At 42.3% G+C, this 17,715-nt stretch overlaps 2 protein-coding genes across 2 annotated transcripts in view; both read left to right on the top strand.

Moving 5' to 3' along the window:
* The window catches only part of LOC103304272 (guanylate-binding protein 4-like), a 113,512-nt gene that overhangs the window by 72,023 nt on the left and 23,774 nt on the right, over positions 1 to 17,715 (top strand). The gene's annotated exons all lie outside the window — the stretch shown is intronic.
* LOC129150299 (guanylate-binding protein 4-like) overlaps positions 8,013 to 17,715 on the top strand; it is a 32,210-nt gene continuing 22,507 nt past the window's right edge. The window contains exons 1-3 of the mRNA XM_054721285.1: positions 8,013 to 8,038; positions 11,543 to 11,738; positions 15,720 to 15,847. Of these exons, the coding sequence (XP_054577260.1) occupies positions 11,549 to 11,738; positions 15,720 to 15,847 (318 nt within the window). The 5' untranslated portion in view covers positions 8,013 to 8,038; positions 11,543 to 11,548. The remainder of the gene's footprint in view (positions 8,039 to 11,542; positions 11,739 to 15,719; positions 15,848 to 17,715) is intronic.

Raw genomic sequence — 17,715 nt, 5'->3', positions numbered from 1 at the left:
CCATAACAAAAAATGAAACCTTGCATTTGCAACAACATGGATGGACTTTGAGAGCAGTTAAGTGAAATAAATTTATTTCACTGTTAAGTGAAATAAATCAGAACACGAGAAAATTGAATATCATATGGTCTCATATGTGGACTTAAAACAAAATAACAAGCCCATTTATAAACAAACTGGCAGTCCGGTGCATAAAATTTGTGCATGTGAAGCGGAGGAGTGTCCCTCAGACTGGCTTGCACCCTCTCTCAATCCTGTACACCTCAGGTAGGGTTCCTAGGCCTGGCTGGAGAACAGGCCCTATCAGGGCTTTCCTTCCCCCAGCTGCTGGCAGCTTGCCCTTCCCCCACCACTCCACTGCTTGTCATTTGTGAGGCACTGCTCCTCCTCCCCGGCCACTGGTTGCCTCCCTCTTTGGGCAACAAGCATGGGGTATGATCACTTGGCTGGCTTGGGCCTTCCTCTGTGGGGCGATCTATCATGAGGTTCTACAATGGATGGCACTGCAGAGGGAGACCTCACCAACCTGCTGCAGTGCTGCTGGCCTGGTAGCCTAGGCCTCCTTCTGTGAGATGATTGTGGAGGCGCCTCTCTCCTCCCCAATCAATCGCCCTGCTGTCCATTGGCCTGGGCCTCCCTCTGCAGGGCAATTGTGGGGTGATAGCCAGGCCCCAGGACCAATTGCATTGCACCCACCTTGGCTAGCCTGGCACCAGTGCATGTCATAGCATGGTTGTCCAGAAGGTCATCCAGACGGTCGTTCTGCTGTTCAGTTGTTCATTCAATTTGCATATTATGCTTTTATTATTATAGATCAGGGGTTGCAAGAGGCACCAGATGAGGAGTAGCAGAAATCAGTAAAGGAAATAAAAGGTATAGTCTTACAGGTATAAAATAAATAAGTCATTAGGATGTAATATACAGCATTGGACCTATAGTCAATTATACTGTATTGCATATTTTAAAGTTGCTAAGATAGGAAATCTTAAAAGTTCTGATCACAAATATTTTGTAACCATGTATGGTGTGAATGTTAGACTTACTATAGTGATCATTTTGCAATATATACAAATATCAAAACACTATGTTGTACACTTAAGACTAATATGTTATATGTTAATTGTAACAATAAAAATGAATTAAAATATTTCACTCATTAAAATGTCATAACAATAGTGATTCAGGGGGTGTTTTGGTGAGCAGTGTGCAAGGGTGATTTCTTTCCCAGATTCTTGTCCAGATGGATTTATGAATAAAGCCAAGGACAAAAGTGGTAGGTGAGAAGTACAGAAACTTTACTGCAAACAGACACTATCTCTAAAACTTATAATTCTAAATTTCTATTCCTAAGACTGTCTTTTGTCTCTTGATGTTGGAGCTGCTTTTGATCTGCCTAATGGTCGCTTTAACCCTTTGCACTCACTTGCTTTTTCTCGATTCCTTTATTCTAATGCTAACCAGGTGGAGTCACTCTAGACATCCGAGTACAAAAGGTTAATACGTAGCAACCATATATTGCCAGGCCTTGTGACTGAAACTGCTGGTTTCTCTGCTCAAAGAGTAAAACAGCCTTTTTTTTTTTCCTGGCCAGAGATGTTTTATTACCCCTATGGCTCTCCCAGCTGCCCAGGCCAGGGCTGCTTTTGATCTAACTTATGGCTGCTTAATTGTTCATGCCAAGATGCCTCTATTCTCTCTGGATGTCCTCCCTTCCTGTCTACCTAATTAAGCTAGCTAGCTACCCTTATCAAAAGCAAAAAGCAAGACACCAACTAGGAGAAAATAATTACAATGCAAATATCAATCAAAGAACTCTTATACAAATTATATAAAGAACTCCCTTGTCGGGCTAATGTGGCTCAGTGGTTGAGCATCAACCTATGAACCAGGAGGTCATAGTTCAATCCCAGTCAGGGCACATGCCAAAGTTCCAGGCTTGATCCCCAGTGGGGGGCATACAGGAGATGGCAGTCAATGATTCTTTCTCATCATTGATATTATTTTTCTCTCCCTTCCTCTCTGAAATCAATAAAAATTTTTTTTTTAAGATTAAAAAAAAAAATTCCCCTAACTCAGCAATTTTAAACCTTCTTTTCTCAAGGCAGACATAATTACTAGGGGTGCACTTTTAGGAATTAGTTTATGTGTGTCACGAGGAAAAAAAAAAGGTTGAAAATCCCTGCCTTAGATGATTTTCACATACTGAAACTTTATACCCTAAACAAATACCTCCCTGCCAATAACAACATATACACACATGAATTTTTAATGTAACAATACTAACATGCAAATTAATTTTATTTGTGACTATCTTATCTAATAAAAGAGTAATATGCAAATTGACCATCACTCCAAGACACAAGATGGCTGCCCCCATGTGGTCAAAGTTGGCTGCCCCCATGTGGACACAAGATGGCTGCCACAAGATGGCCAGCAGGGGAGGGCAGTTGGGAGGGACCAGACCTGCAAGGGAGGGCAGTTGTGGGCAATCAGGCCAGCAAGGGAGGGCACATTAGGGCGACCAGGCCTACAGGGGAGGACAGTTGGGGGGTGGGACCAGGCCTGTAGTGGAGGGCATTTAGGGGTGACCAGGCCAGCAGAGGAGGGCAGTTGCAGGAGACTAGGTCAGCAGGGGAGGGCCCTTGGGGAGAACCAAGACTGCAGGGGAGGGCAGTTGGGTGGGAGGCAGGCCTGCAGGGCAGAGCAGCTGGGGGGGACCAGGCCTGCAGGGGAGGACAGTTGTGGGGGGACCAGGCATGTAGTGGAGGGCAGTTGGGGGGGATCAAAACCTGCAGGGAGGGCATTTAGGGTTGGCCGGGCCAGCAGAGGAGCGCAGTTGGGGGGGTGAGGACCAGGCTTCCATGGGAGGACAGTTGTGCGGGATCCAGTCCTACATGGAAGGGCAGTTGGAGGGGACCAGGCCAGCAGGGGAGGGCAGTTTGGGGGGACCATGCCTGTAGGGGAGGGCAGTTGTGGGCGATCAGGCCAGCAGGGAGGGCAGTTAGAGGTGACTGGGCTGGCAGAGGAGGGCAGCTGGGGGAGACCAGGTCAGCAGAGGAGGGAAGTTATGGGCAATCATGGCAGCAGGGAGGGCAGGTAGTGGTGACCAGGCTGGCAGGAGAGCAGTTAGGCGTCAATCAGGCTGGCAGAGAAGTGGTTAGGGGGTGATCAGGCTGGCGAGCGGTTGGGAGCCAGCAGTCTTGGATTGTGAGAGTGATATTGGGCCTAAACAGGCAGTTGGACATCCCTCAAAGGGTCCCAGATTGGAGAGGGTGCAGTCTGGGCTGAGGGACCACCCCCACCCCCGTGCATGAATTTCATGCACTGGGCCTCTAGTCTTTTAGAATAATACAAGTATTCTAGAAACTGCACTCCAAGTACACTGGCAAGAGAGGAAATATACCATTCTCTATCCAGCATTTTAAAGAAAATGTCCCTAGAAAGTTATTCAAACAGCCTTACATGAAACCAAAGCAGGGAAACTGTACAGAATTCATAGTACTCAACAGAAAAGAGCTATTTTCTTAACATCTAGTTTATTCCTGAAACTAAGAGTTTATTTCTGCTTCCACTTACAAAGGACGTGTTCAATACAAATACTTCCATTTGTTCTTAATTGACACAAGATATTCCTCACTGGTGAGAAAAACAAGAGCTATGGACTTTTAATTTATAAAAGGGCTGATCAGACTGTCATAGGCCGTGAGGATAAAGGGAGATTCACTGCTGTATTTCAGTATTTCACTCCACATTTGCAAACACAGAGCCATGAATGAACCTAATTTGACCTTCCTCTTAACATACTGACTCATCATTTGAGGAAATCCCAAATCAATCACCAGGGCCTTGTGACTCAATGAACTGCTATCAACAAACCATTAGCCCTGGCTACTGTTGCTCAGTAGGTCAAGTGTTGTCCCCTGCACCAAAAGGTTGCAGGTTCAATTCCAGGTCAGGACATTTGCCCAGGATGTGCACTTGATCCCTGGTAGAGGGCCTGTGGCAGGCTGCTTGCCTCTCATGTTCATGTTTCTTTCTCTCTCCCTCTCTCTTCCTCTCTTTCTAAAAATAAAAAAACACACAAACAAAAACATTACATACCTTTAAACTGTATTTACTAGTGTGTGAAATGCTAATAATAAAACCTTCATTACATGCATGTGCTGAAGAATAAATTGAATTTAATTAATGACACCTGCGAAGAGTTTAGAACCACAGCAGTGTTTGCATTAACTACCTATTTGGTGATTGTGACACTAGAGACCCAGCACATGTGGGGTTTGGACCCACACTGCACAGCAGAAGAAAGTTCTAGACCATTGCTGCATTTTCCTTTTCCTTTTCTTTTTTTTAATCCCTCTCTTGCTTTTTCATTTTACTGAGACGAATAAAATGAAATTGAATGCTTATGAAAGTTTTCAAAAAGAAATTGACCACACATCAAAACAAGACATGCTGATAACTATCAGTGGCTAGAATGTACAAGTAGGAAATACTGCAGAATCAAATGTCATTGGTAAATTTGGACTGGGGTTCAGAAACAAAGTAGGAAACAGCTCATGAAGTTCTGTGAGACAAACCAGTTTTTCCATCATAAACACGTGCTTCACACAACCAAAAGACAACTATGTAATTGGAAGCAGAAAATGTATTTCCTTAAAAATTACTCTTCCAGGTATTTTTTTAAAAAAAATATACAGTGGATTATTGAGGCATTCTGTCTGTAACTAACTCTCACGCAGTTCAGGCATAGAAAGAAAATATGTGGTAAAATAACATTAAGGGAATTTTGTATTTTTGGCCAAGTTTGTGAGGAATGAATATTAATTCTTCTTTCAAGGTTTGGTAGAAATCACCAGTGAAGCCATTGACTTGAGCATTTATTGGTGGCAGTTTCAACCTCTGTACTTGGTACAAGTCTATTCAGATGAGCTATTCTTCTTGGGACAGTTTCAGTAGTTTGTGTCCATTTTTAATCTAATTTGTTGGCAGGTGGTTGTTCATACTATTGCCCAATAATCTTTTTTTTTCTGTCAATAGTAATGTCCTCTTTTTCATTCCTAATTTTAGTAATTTCAGTCTCCTTTCTTTTCTTCGTGGCCAGTTTAGTTCAAAATGTCAAAATTGGTGATCTTTTCAAAGGACCAGCTTTTGCTTTCACTGATTTTTTTCTATATTTCCCCATTATCTATATCATTAAAATCATTTACATAAATCTCTATTTTTTCCTTCTGCTTGCTTTAGGTTTAGTTGGCTATTATCTTATAGTGTTCTAAGGTGAAAGGATATTAATTGAGATCTGTTGTTTTCTTAGTGGTGCTCCAGGGCATATATAACTATATACTAGTATATTTCTCAAAATATAATTCAATCTGTTCTCTGTATCTATGAGTGTTTCTATTTTATTTGTTAGTTTATTTTGTTCATTAGATTCCACATATAAGTAAAATCATATGGTATTTGTCTTTCTCTGACTGGCTTACTTCACTTATCATAATACTCTCCAGGACTTCAGAAGGGAAGAGCGATTGAGAGATTGGGTGGAAAATGTGAAAAGATTAAGCCAAAAAACAAACAAAAAAATCCTCACACATATAGACAACAGTATGGTGATTACTAGATGCAAATAGGGGTGGAAATGTAGAGGAGAGAAAAGGGGGATAAATGGTGACAGAATGAGACTTGACTTTGGGTGGTAAACATACAATATACAGATGATGTACTACAGAATTGTACACTTGAAACCCATATAACTTTATTAATCAATGTCACTCCAATAAATTCAATAAAATTAAAATTAAAAAGAATATACCTCAAATTTATGCTAAATTAATTCCAGTGAAATACAGAACAGTTACTCCTATAACTCTATTCCTTCCTACCTCCATTTAATGGTATTATTTTTACACTAGAGGCCCGATGCACAATATTCATGCTTCCCTCTGGCACCCAGGACCCATACTTCCCTCGCAGCCCCTGCTTCGTCCAGAAGGATGTCCAGTCTAATTAGCATATTACCTTTTATTACTATAAATATATATTACAAATTACATCTATACATGTAACAATCACAACACAACATTTTGATAGTTATTATTTTACTAGCGTTCCTGTTGCAGGAAACATCCTGCAATAGGGTTTCCTGCTGCACTCTACCACGCCCCGCCTCCGCTCCTCCCTTGTCCCCTGGCCCGCCTTCTCTGCCAGCCCACCCCGCTCTCTTCCTTCTCCCCCGGTCCCGCCTCCACTCCTCTCTCTCCCCCCCCTTTCCCCCCCCCCCGGCTTGCTTGCTTCTCCGCAGCTTTGCTCCCTTCAGCATCTCTTGGCTTCTTTCTAAGCTGTCTTGATATGCAAATTAGCCACCATCTTTGTTGGGGTAATTTGCATAATCGTCCTGATTGGTTGGTGGGCGTAGCCTGGCTGGTGGGCGTGGCTTAGGCATAGCAAAGGTGCAGTCAATTTGCATATTTGTCTATTATTAGGTAGGATATGATTTTATGTCTTTTAAAGAGAATGAAGAAGAAAAAATAAATGCATAGGGTTTGTTATAGTAACTTTCTTATAATTTCTGCTTCTCTGTATTCCTATGAGTTATATCTTTATTTCAATAGGTGGTGTAACCACTTTCCTCCTTTATTCTGCTTTGATAAATATATTACTTTTAAGTATAAAATAGGCCCTGCATATACATATTGTTGTTTACAATTGCTTTTTAACACTTTGCACTTGCTTGCTTTTTTCTCGATTCCTGCTACCGATGCTAACCGTGTCGAATCACACTCGACATCCGAGTGCAAAAGGCTAAACCAGGTAAGAGAAGAAAGGAGAGGAATATACTGTCTTTTATACTTTATTTTCTAATTACACAATTCCCTTATTGCTACTCTTTGTTTTTCTACGTGAATTTCCATTACCATCTGAGGTCTCTTGTTTCCTGCTTGAAAACCTCCTTTTGTGTTTTTCGTATAGTCAATTTGCTAGAATTAAGTTTCCTCAAGTCCCCACACTGTTTCAAATAAAGTCAGTTCTTTGGGGGAGAACTTCAGAGACCTATGTGATTATGGACTGCTTCTCTCTCTGGACAAATATCTCTGAACCACTGCTCCTCCCTGGGCAGGGGTGGTAGCCTCTGGTCTTCCCCACTTGCCTCTCCCAGCTTGGAAACTGAAAGGGCAGAGCAGGACAGCACAAATGTACTGTACCCTCCATCCCCTATAACTATGTATGTGACTCCTTTTTCTTAGAAAACCGAGAGAATGTAACAGTTGCATAAACCTGCCAATAGGAATGTAGAGAAGTAGACTCAGTCCAAATTAGACAATCTCTGTAACCCACGTCACTTCCCTACGCCCACCCAAATGACCAACCCTTTATAACCTATCATTTTCCCGGGGCTCACTCTCTCTTTGGTCTCACTGCTATGCCAGAAAGAGGCCAGGAGTCAAACCGGGGTTTGAATAAAGACTCTTTGCTTTTGCATCTGAGAAAAGGCTCCCTGGTGGTTGATTATTGGGGATCCCGAACTCTGGGCATAACAGAACTCCTTCCTGCAAGAGGCCCAGAAGAGGGTGATCAGGCCAGGCAAGCATGGGTGGAGGTTGACAGCCCCAGCCTCTAGGAATTTAGTCTCTGCAACTCAATGTTGGAGGCAATGAGAAATACTGGTGGCCTGCCTCTCCCAGTGACATACCCACCCTGCTTGAAAGAGGGAAGAGGGAGCCACATCTTGTTGACCACACCCACCAGGAACCAGCAATGGAGCTTTTGTCAAACTGAATTAGTTAAGAAATTCAGTGAAATCCAAGAACCCTACCCTTTGCTTAGCTTTCAGAAATTCCTTTTATGGTTGTTGAATCACTGCTTTGTATTCAATGCTTTAGGTTTCACATTACTTTAAGTCCTTCACTTCTAATTAATGGGTCTTTAGGAATTCCAGAAAGTCACATGACATCAGACAAGTGAATAAAAGCCCAACCATCCAGTGAAAGAAATAGAAGTAACAGAAACCACTTCAACCTACACTGAGGAGAAAATACAGGTAAGAACTTTATTTCAGAAAGACCATACATTTTAGTCACACATATGAGCTTTGTTTCAGAGTGGATTTCTTGGTTTAGAAGTAACCCAGGTTCTGGTTGCCAGGTGGAGGAAGGATGTGGCTAGGTGAAAATGGGGAAGGGATTAAAGAGTTGAAATGGGCAGTTATAAAACTGTCACAGGGATGTAAAGTACAGCCTATGGAATATAGGGAATTATATTGTGATAATTATGCAAACTGACAGGTGGGTACTAGACCTATAGGGGATTTCACTTCCTAACTTATAGAAATGTCTAACCACTATGTAGTACGCTGAAACTCATACAATATTGAATGCCAACTGTAATTAAAAATAAACTCTTAAAAATAAAATAAAACATAGCCCAGGTTCACTAGATCCAATTTCTTAGTGCCAACGGCTTTCTTACCCTTTACAAGTAGAATTTGGCCCCACCATTTTACTAAAATTTTCTCTTTAAAGGACCTATTGTGGTGCATCACTAAAGTCAACATTTTGTTTATCTGACCTCTCTGTGCTCTCAAGAACTTTTGTCCCTGCTTTCTAGAAACTGCCTCTGAACTCCTTGGCTTAGCATGAATTTCATTCCTCACTTACTTCTCTAACAGCAAAAAAGCAATGTCCTTTCCATTTTGATTTGGGTTCTAATCAACCCGACCCTTAACTACTTGGCTGAAATATCGTCATTATTTTTAGCCTCCAGTGAGAATAGTCAGTATGGGGGTGGAGCCAGATGCAGGAGGAGTGAGGGAGGGGAGACCTAGGACAGCTGAGAACTTGTCCCCTGTCTGCAGCACCCAAGACATGTAGGTTCCCACTGAACTAGCTCTTCCAGGCCCATTTTCATTAACAATAACACACATCCAAACACAAACCTCACACTGGAAGCCCAGGCTTGGCACTGGAGAGCAGAGGGGCGGCAGGAGGCTAGTACTGGGCCTGGCTACCAGCAGCTCAGAGTCTCTGTTTGGATCAGAGGCCTCTCTGTGAAGCGACCAACACTTATCCACCTTGTCTCCAGGGTGAGCTGCCCCTCTGGAACCCTTCCAGGGCTACACACCCAGCCCTCTATGGGCTTAGTCCCTCAAATGCCAAAAGGGGCTAAACCCTTCCTGGGATGGATGGAGTAAACCCCATCCACTTGCAAAGGTTCCTAGTGGAGTCTCTCCCCCTCCATCTCCCTGTTCCTCCTCAGACTGTCCCTGCACCACAAACACCATCTCAACCCCACCTCCAGGCCTGGAGAAACAGAGAAATGGTGGTCCTTGACTTACAGACAATTTAAATCCTGAAAGGTTGCCTCTGATTATTTTTGTATTTAAGAATACGAAATATTCCAAAGATATTCCAAAGCTGTGTGATACAGAATAATTCAATTAATCACCAAATGTTAGAAATAACTATAAGATCTAAGAGTGTTTGTTTACCAGGCTTTTTAAGAACCATCTCAGAATATCCTGTCACATTTGCTGAGAAGTCTAGGCTTCAGTAGTTTTCACCATCACTTCAGATGACTGACTCTCCTGAGGAGTAACTTTGGAAACCAACTAACTCCATACAAGACAACTATTTCATTTTACTTATTCATTTGAACTTACCCGCTTTTGGATTGGGTATTTCAGTTTACTTACATTTTTTAAAAATTGTGTTAACTTATCTATTCCTACCCAAAATTTTAAATATTCAGTTCAAGAAATAAACTCTGTAATTCCTCCTGCTTATATCACAGCGCTAGAAGATTAATGTTTTACTCCCCAATTCTGCTCCCAATCACCTTTAGATAAAGAAGAGAAGTGGTACAGAGAATGTGTGTTTAAAATTTTTATGTTATTTTCTGAGAAAAAGATTTTAGACACCTTATTATTTGTTCGCAATTTGCAGTTAACTGAACATAAAAACACATTTCAACACAATACCTAACACTACATTAATCATTAATTTTTGAGACCCTGTGTGTTACCAGACTCTACAGGAATGAGTCAGAAAGGAATTTTTGCTTTGTCTATCACACTAAGAAAATGCAGGCTCACAGAGGTAAGTTCCTTTTCCAAGGTCTCATTGACAGGAAGTGATTTGAAGCCTAGTAGCCTCTCCAGAATCTGTGCTTCAACATCCCAAGACTGCTCTGGATAAAGAAATGCTACTGTTCAGTCCAAATCCACACCTGCATTTAGAACTTTACCTCCCTGCCCTCTTAGACACTCAATTTTTAATCAATACTAACATAGGATTCAGTATGCACCACATGATTTTAAGAGCATTATACAATTGATCATATATTTCATCTTCCTAAAGATCATAATGACCAAGAGATTGTCATTTTTAGTGTAGCCATTTTATGGAAGAACAAACTGAGACACAGAGAAATTACTCTTTCCAGTGCACACAGCTAGGAGGGCATGAAACACATGAATGTTGTGTAGGATTGTCTTTGAGAAAGTGAAGGGACAGTCAAAGCACTTTGACTACTTCCTGTCCCTTGATTGTATGAAACACCCACTGTGATGAAACAGTAAAGCAGGATCTCTCCCAGCTGTGGGACTCTGGCAGCTCTGGGCACACCCAAATTCACCCTGGCTACAGCCTCTCTTCCCTGCCAGCCAAGAAACAAAAATGTCCCTTATTCAAGTTTAAATAAATTAATTCCTTCATTCATAACTGTCCCTGGGTCCTATAAAGGTCTGCATCGTTGTATTTTGAGAGGGAGTCTCATTCTTTGTCTTCTTCTCCCTCTCAAAGTCTCCCCTCCTCCAACTGCTACAGCTCCCAGAATTCACTACATTTGTCCTCCTCAAGGTCACAGAGCACATTTATTTTTCTTTTGCTGAGAGGCCTATTCTGACCATCCTCTATTTAAATTCAGCCCCCATGCTCCCTAACTCACTTTCCACTTGTTTTCTGCTGAGTACTTTCCATCACCTATTACACAAATACAATGCATGCTGCTTATTTGCTTTCTGTATTGTCTGTCTCCTCCCCTTAGAATAGAGTTCCACGAGGCAGGAATTGGTATCCATTTTGTTCACCGCTTGATACTGAGGACTTACAAGAGTGCCCATGGTAGGTGCTCAGAAAGCATATGCAGTTAACAAGAAATCAAATCACTCTGGAACTCAGGGTATTTTCTCTGGTTACTCCTCATCTCCTGCATGTCCCATTCTGCCTCTACTTACCCCCATATGTTAATGTTCTCAAAGCTCCATCATCAGTGTTTTGTTTTGCTTGTTCTATTCTTTTTATGCATCATATTGGCAAGGTTGTATTAGGGTTTATTTAAAGATCAATGTGATAATGTACATAAAGAATCTGTGCTAGGCCTTGACATACTTGGCTAAATACTTACATTTAGAAACATACAAAATGTAGGAATCTGACTTATAAGTTGTACACATACTCGTAGAGAGCTGACAAGCATGTGACTTGTGTAACCATTAGATATGACTTCTGGATCTTTTGTTGTACTGAGTTGTTCCTCTGGGTTACAGCTCACCATGGCCTCTGAATACACCATGAAGGACCCCATCTGTCTGGTGGAAAATCAGAATAATCAGCTGATGGTAAATCCAACAGCACTGGAGATTCTAGACCAGATCTCTCAGCCTGTGGTGGTGGTGGCCATCGCAGGTCTGTATCGGACAGGAAAATCCTACCTGATGAACCGCCTGGCAGGACAGAACCATGGTGAGTGTTGTTCTGGGGCGGGGGCCATTAGCATGGAGATAGTAATACACAGGCTGATCACATGTCTTTCAGGGTTATCTTAAAAAAGCCTAACTTCTTCCACTGAAAAAAGGTTCTAACAGCCACCACCAAATAAATATGTGAAACCCCATTGTTCCACAAAATCTCACTCTTTGAGCCGGTAACCAGGGGTTCCCCACTCTATCCAAAGATCTACCCATTGTTCTTGATCCCATCCACTCTTTCTGCTGAGGAGCTCAGCTCCAGCAATTATTCCCTTCATCTCTCATCACTTTTGCCCTAAACTTCAGGACCTTTTCAACCAGGACACAAATATTGTTCAACATGCCCTGTTTTCAAAAAGGGATGGAAGGAACAGACAGCACTATATTCTATATATGCCATCTTTCAAATTATACACTCTTTTCTGTATCTAGTCTTTTCCAATATGTGAACTATAAAACAGAAGAGTGCACAAAACATACATATATACAAAGTTAATAAACATAAAGTGATGCTCTGTGTAATCACTGTCCATATGAAGAAATAAAATATTACCAGCACACAAAAGCCCTAGAAGTACCCTCTGACACCTCACGAGAGCTCACCAATGTTTTTATTTTCATGGTGCATGCTTTCACTCTTACTTGGTAAAAGTGATTTTACAAGCTGTGTATGCATTTGTAAGAATAGCTTAAATATATATAAAGAGAAGTCCGTTCAGGTATTCTTTAGAATCTTGCTTCTTTTGCTCAACAAAAAATTTAAGTTTTATCAAGTTTGTTATATGTATTTTATTTATTTTCACTATTTTATAGTATGCTATTGTGAGAAGATAACCATTATTTATCCATTTTTTGTTTATGAACATTGGTTTTGTTTCTAGTTTTTTACTTTTATGGATGATGCTGATGTGAACCTCCTCAATTGTATATTCTGGTGCACAAATACACAAACTTACCTTGTGTGACAGACCCAGAAATTAAATTGCTCAGTCATGGAGTATAAATGTTGTCAGCCTTTCTAGATACTTTCAAACTACTTTTCAAACTTTATACGCAATGTATATGTTTATAAGTAGTAATTGAGAATTCTCCAAAATCTTATAAAAATTTGGTAAAAGACGTTTAAAATTTGATGATCTGGTGACTTATATAGGTGCATAATATTTTTCTTATTATAAAAAAGTTTGAGCATCTTTTCACATATTAATTTACTCTTTGCAGTTCCTATTTCTTGAAGTAATTTTTCTTTCCTATTAGATTGCCCCTTTTGATTCATACTGATTTTTAGAGTAATCTGCCTATAACTCATTTCTGTACTTCATTTCTCTCTATGAAGACCCCACACCATTTTTTATATATATTTTTATTGATTTCAGAGAGGAAGTGAGAGAGGGGAGAGACATAGAAACATCAATGATGAGAGAGATTCATTGATTGGCTGCGTCCTGCATGCCACCTACTAGGGATCGAGCCCACAATGCAGGCATTGCCCTTGACTGGAATCAAACCCAGGACTCTTCAGTCCCCAGGTGGATTCTCTATCCACTAAGTCAAACCAGCTAGGGCCACACACCATTTTAATTTTCAAATGTCTTCCTCTGTGTCTCATAAGCTCAGCACCATTATGGGTTAAACCTCAATACACTGAACTCCAACGATTCCTAGAAATATCTCTCACTGTGTCTCTTTCTTTTTGTCTCAATCCTCTCCCTTTCCTTTTTTTCTCCCTCTCTCCTTTTTGCTTTACAGTCTTTCCCATTTGTTTCTCTTTTATTTTCCCTATTTGTTTCTAACAAAACATTTTGTCTCAGTCTTTCCTGTAGAGAAATTCTAAACCAGTCATCAGGGGAGAACACTTTTTTTTTGTCTCTCTTAAAATAATTAATACATCTTTTTTGATTATTAAAGTTTTGAGAACCCTAAGGGAGAGAGGTCAGTTAAGGAGTTTCAACACCATCCTTTTAATTCTACTCAGGATAACATCAGGTAATAACAAGGTGCTGTTTCATTGCTGAGGAGGTCCCAACCCTCAAAATATTTTAACACACCGAGGCATAGTCAATAATATTGTAATAATTATGTATAATGCCAAATGGCTCCTTGTAATATCCATGGGAACACCATGCTGCACAATTGAATCTAATATACACTAATAAAAGAGAAAAATGCTAATTGACCATACCTTCGCTATGCCCAAAGGCAATCAGAGCGAGCATGCAAATAAACCCAACAAAGATGGTGGTTAATTTGCATACACGGAGGGAGGGAGGAGTGAAGACTGAAGACAGCATAGAAGGAAGAGGGAGGGAAAGTGGAAAGCAAGGCGACTGCTGGAGGGAAAGCGCTGGCGGTGCATGCGGGGCGGGGCGCACAGCGGCAGCGGCAGCACATGGCCACGGAGGCCGAAACGGGCACGGAGTTTTGGGGTGCGCAGGGATGGCAGGGGCATGCAGCAGGTTGGGTGTGCAGGGCGGGGCATCCCGCCTGCCCTGCCGCCGAAACGGGAGAGATGGGGAGGCAGGAGAGGTGGCGGTGACAGGAGGAAAGCCCGCCGGAAGTCTTGCAGGAATATTCCTGCAACGGGTCCCTAGTATAATATAATGTTGAAAGTAAACTGTAAATGGAAAAACAACAACATCTAAATTGTGACTCTACCACCCACTTATAGAACAGAAAAAAAAAAAAGATTTGTGCCCAGTTAAGGTCCAGGAACAAGACTAGGTCACTACTCTCTCCCCTTGTTGATAACTTTCTTTATGAGTTTTTACCTCTCATAACCGAGAGTGATGATCTTCAATTATACCTACCTTTTCTCATTGGGAGAACTGGGAGTTCAGATTAAAACTGTATTACTAAGCAAACAGTCAAATACTACCCCAATGTAGGAGAATGCAGACCATCTCAGGCTTTATACCCTCTCTATGGAGAACTCACTGGATGTGGACATAGAATGGCCTGAGCCAAGCTGAAGCAACTGCCCTTACACATTCCATCACGTCTGTTTCTAGTCCTCATTGAAGGAAATATTAGCCTATGGCAGATGTTAAAAATGTTGAACTGTTGAACACGATATGTCACACACAGGTTCTTGGATATACCAATCTCATGCTCTCCACCTGTTGGTTTAAGCCTTTTGAAAGAGGAGCTAGCACCTTTCACAGGTATTTTCTGCCTTCACTTCCTTTATATCCCCACCTGAGGCAGGGAGGAAAACAAAACAAGACTCATCATTTCCTTGAAAAGAAGAAAAGAAATAAGAAAAATACAGGAATAAAAGGGAAGGAAAATTCAACAAAGCTAATTATCAATCTAGGTCCTGGCAGGAAACACAAGAACCTCTCAGAGGGTAACTAGTGAGTGTTTAATAGAGGGACTAATACAATGGCATAAGCAGGCCACAGAGAACTAATTGGAGATGAGGAAGGACTCAGAAGGTGGCTATTGCAATGGCCAAGTAACTATAGTCACTCCTATAGCATGAACAAACAAGCAGAAAGTGAAACCAGAATGTGGCAAAGACCAGCACTTTTGGTGGAGCTAAATGAAAGGGCTGTGACCCACTGAGAGGAACAGAGGCACTGGGACACCAAAGCTCACCATGGGGAAGTGAGAGGAACACATTCCTGACCTCTAGTCTCATGCTGGCGCCTCCCACTGGTAGAACTCCACCAGAACCTGAAGAACAAGGGACCTCTTCAGTGTCAGAAAAGACTGTAAACGTCAATAGAGGTTATAGTAATTCTGAAATGTGACATAGCTTGAACCATTGATAGTTTGAAGTGAATAGGGAGCACAGAGTGTTTACTGAGAAGTGTTCCTTAACAAGTATAAAGGTTGGATAGGCTGTCCTTGCTGAAATGAAAGCAACCTTCCTCCCAGCCTGGCACTCACATTCTGATAACTTTAACCGATGTAACCTATGGGCAGCCTGGACTATCTGCTGTTATTTTATACACTTTCTCCTCTAACTTTGCAGGATTCTGTCTGGGCTCCACAGTGCGGTCTGAAACCAAGGGCATCTGGATGTGGTGTATACCCCACCCCTCAAAGCCAGACCACACTCTGGTCCTTCTGGACACTGAGGGTCTAGGCGATGTGGAAAAGGTAAGGCAAAGAGTCTTATTTGTTCTTGATAATTCATATATATTTTAATTTGCCACCTCAATTAATCTTTTATGAAATATTTCTGTAAACTACAGATCCAATTAAGAATAATGAGGTTAAATTTTGTTTTCTTGAATTTACTTTCTTGGAAACTCAATACTTTCCTTATTAGGTATAGATGTTCTGATTTTTATAGTTGGTTAAAAGGTACAACATAACAAATAATTCTGGGGCACCTAAATTCTAGGGTTTTGTGTTAACAACTGTAGATATGCATGACTGAGGAAAAGACCCAGAGCCTCATTGGGAGATAAGAAATATGCAGTATTATCAGTACGAGGTACCAAAAATACAAGGAGTGACATATTTAACCAGCCTTCAGGATACAAAAAATATCCAGGAGGAAGCTATAATTATGGGATCAATGTACTCTACCAGTTAGGGTGTGTGTGATTGATGGACTTGAAAGCAGGAAACATGAAAATGTCATTTCAGTAGAATAACATCTGTATGTGTGTATATATATATATATATATATATATATATATATATATATATATAATATGCAAATTAGCCGGGCATCACGACCAGCTCAGGAGGAGGCTGCATCACAATTGCTCAGGAGGAACTGCGTGTGCAGATGGGCTGGAGGGGACTGCATGCTGCCCCAGCCCCATAGGACACACACCAGGGGTGGGGGCTTGCTCCGAGCGTCTGAGGTGCGGCTCAGAGCACACCCCCGGTGAGTGGTGGCAGCAGCCAGAGCAAAGCAGCCTCGGTCCCAGATAGCTGGCAGCAGCTGGAGCAAAGCAACCTGGGTCCTGGGTGCCTGGCAGTGGCAAGAGCAAAGTAGCCCGGGTCCTGGTGGGTGGAAGGAGCATCTGGAGTGAAGCAGCCCGGGTCCTGGGTACCAGAGGGAAGTGGGTACCAGAAGCCAGGGGAAAGAAGGCCTATTCTTGCACGAATCTTCATGCATTGGGCCTCTAGTCCTACCTAATAAAAAGAGTAATATGCAAATTGAACCTAACTCCGCTACACCCACGAGCCACGCCCACAAGCCACACCCACCAGCCAATCACGAGCAGATATGCAAATAAACCCAACCAAGATAGCTACAGCCACAGAGAGCAAGGTTTCCCAGGCAACAGAGGAAGCCAAGCTTTCCGCATGCCCTTGCAGGCCTAAGCCTCCACTCAAGCTACAAAGTTTTAATTATAGAAGGTAAACAAATCCAAACAGAAATGGCGGCAGCCACATAGCTGGAGAGAGCAGGCCAGGGTTGCCCCCAGCAACAGAGGAAGCCAAGCTTTCCACCTGCCCTGGCTGGCCCAGGCCTCCACTCCAGGCTACAAAGTTTCAATTATAGAAGGTGAATTAACCCCAACAGAAATGGCTGCCGGCCTCGGAGCGAGCAGGAGGCTTGGCTCTGCTCCAGGCTACAAAGTTTCAATTGTAGAAGATAAATAAATTCCAGATACCAGGGCCTCCACATGGGTCGCCAGGGCATGTGGCTGGCCTGCAAACCACCATAGGCCTCTTTCTCAGGCCGCCCCATGCCCCATGGGAACCCCCATCCTGATCTGAGACACCCTTCAAGGCAAACCAGCTGGCCCCCACTACTGCACCAGGCCTCTATCCTATCTAATAAAAGAGTAATATGCATGAAAAAAAGATGGCGGCGGAGGTGAAAGGCTGATCTGTTGCCTCGCATGGCAGTTTCGGAAATACAACTGAAATATGGACTGGTGAGGGTGGCAACTGCTGCTCGAGTCTCCCCAGACCGGGCGGCTGCTCCTCTCAGTCAGCACTGCAGCCGGGGCCATGGGCTCGTGGGCGCCGCGGCAGCTGCTGTGGCGGCGGCCGCGGAC

The sequence above is a fragment of the Eptesicus fuscus genome, chromosome 9 (genome assembly GCF_027574615.1).
Source record: "Eptesicus fuscus isolate TK198812 chromosome 9, DD_ASM_mEF_20220401, whole genome shotgun sequence".
In the NCBI taxonomy this organism is placed as follows: Eukaryota; Metazoa; Chordata; class Mammalia; order Chiroptera; family Vespertilionidae; genus Eptesicus; species Eptesicus fuscus.
The sequence above is the reverse complement of the archived record's forward strand: the minus strand, read 5'-3'. Positions and strand labels throughout refer to the sequence as shown.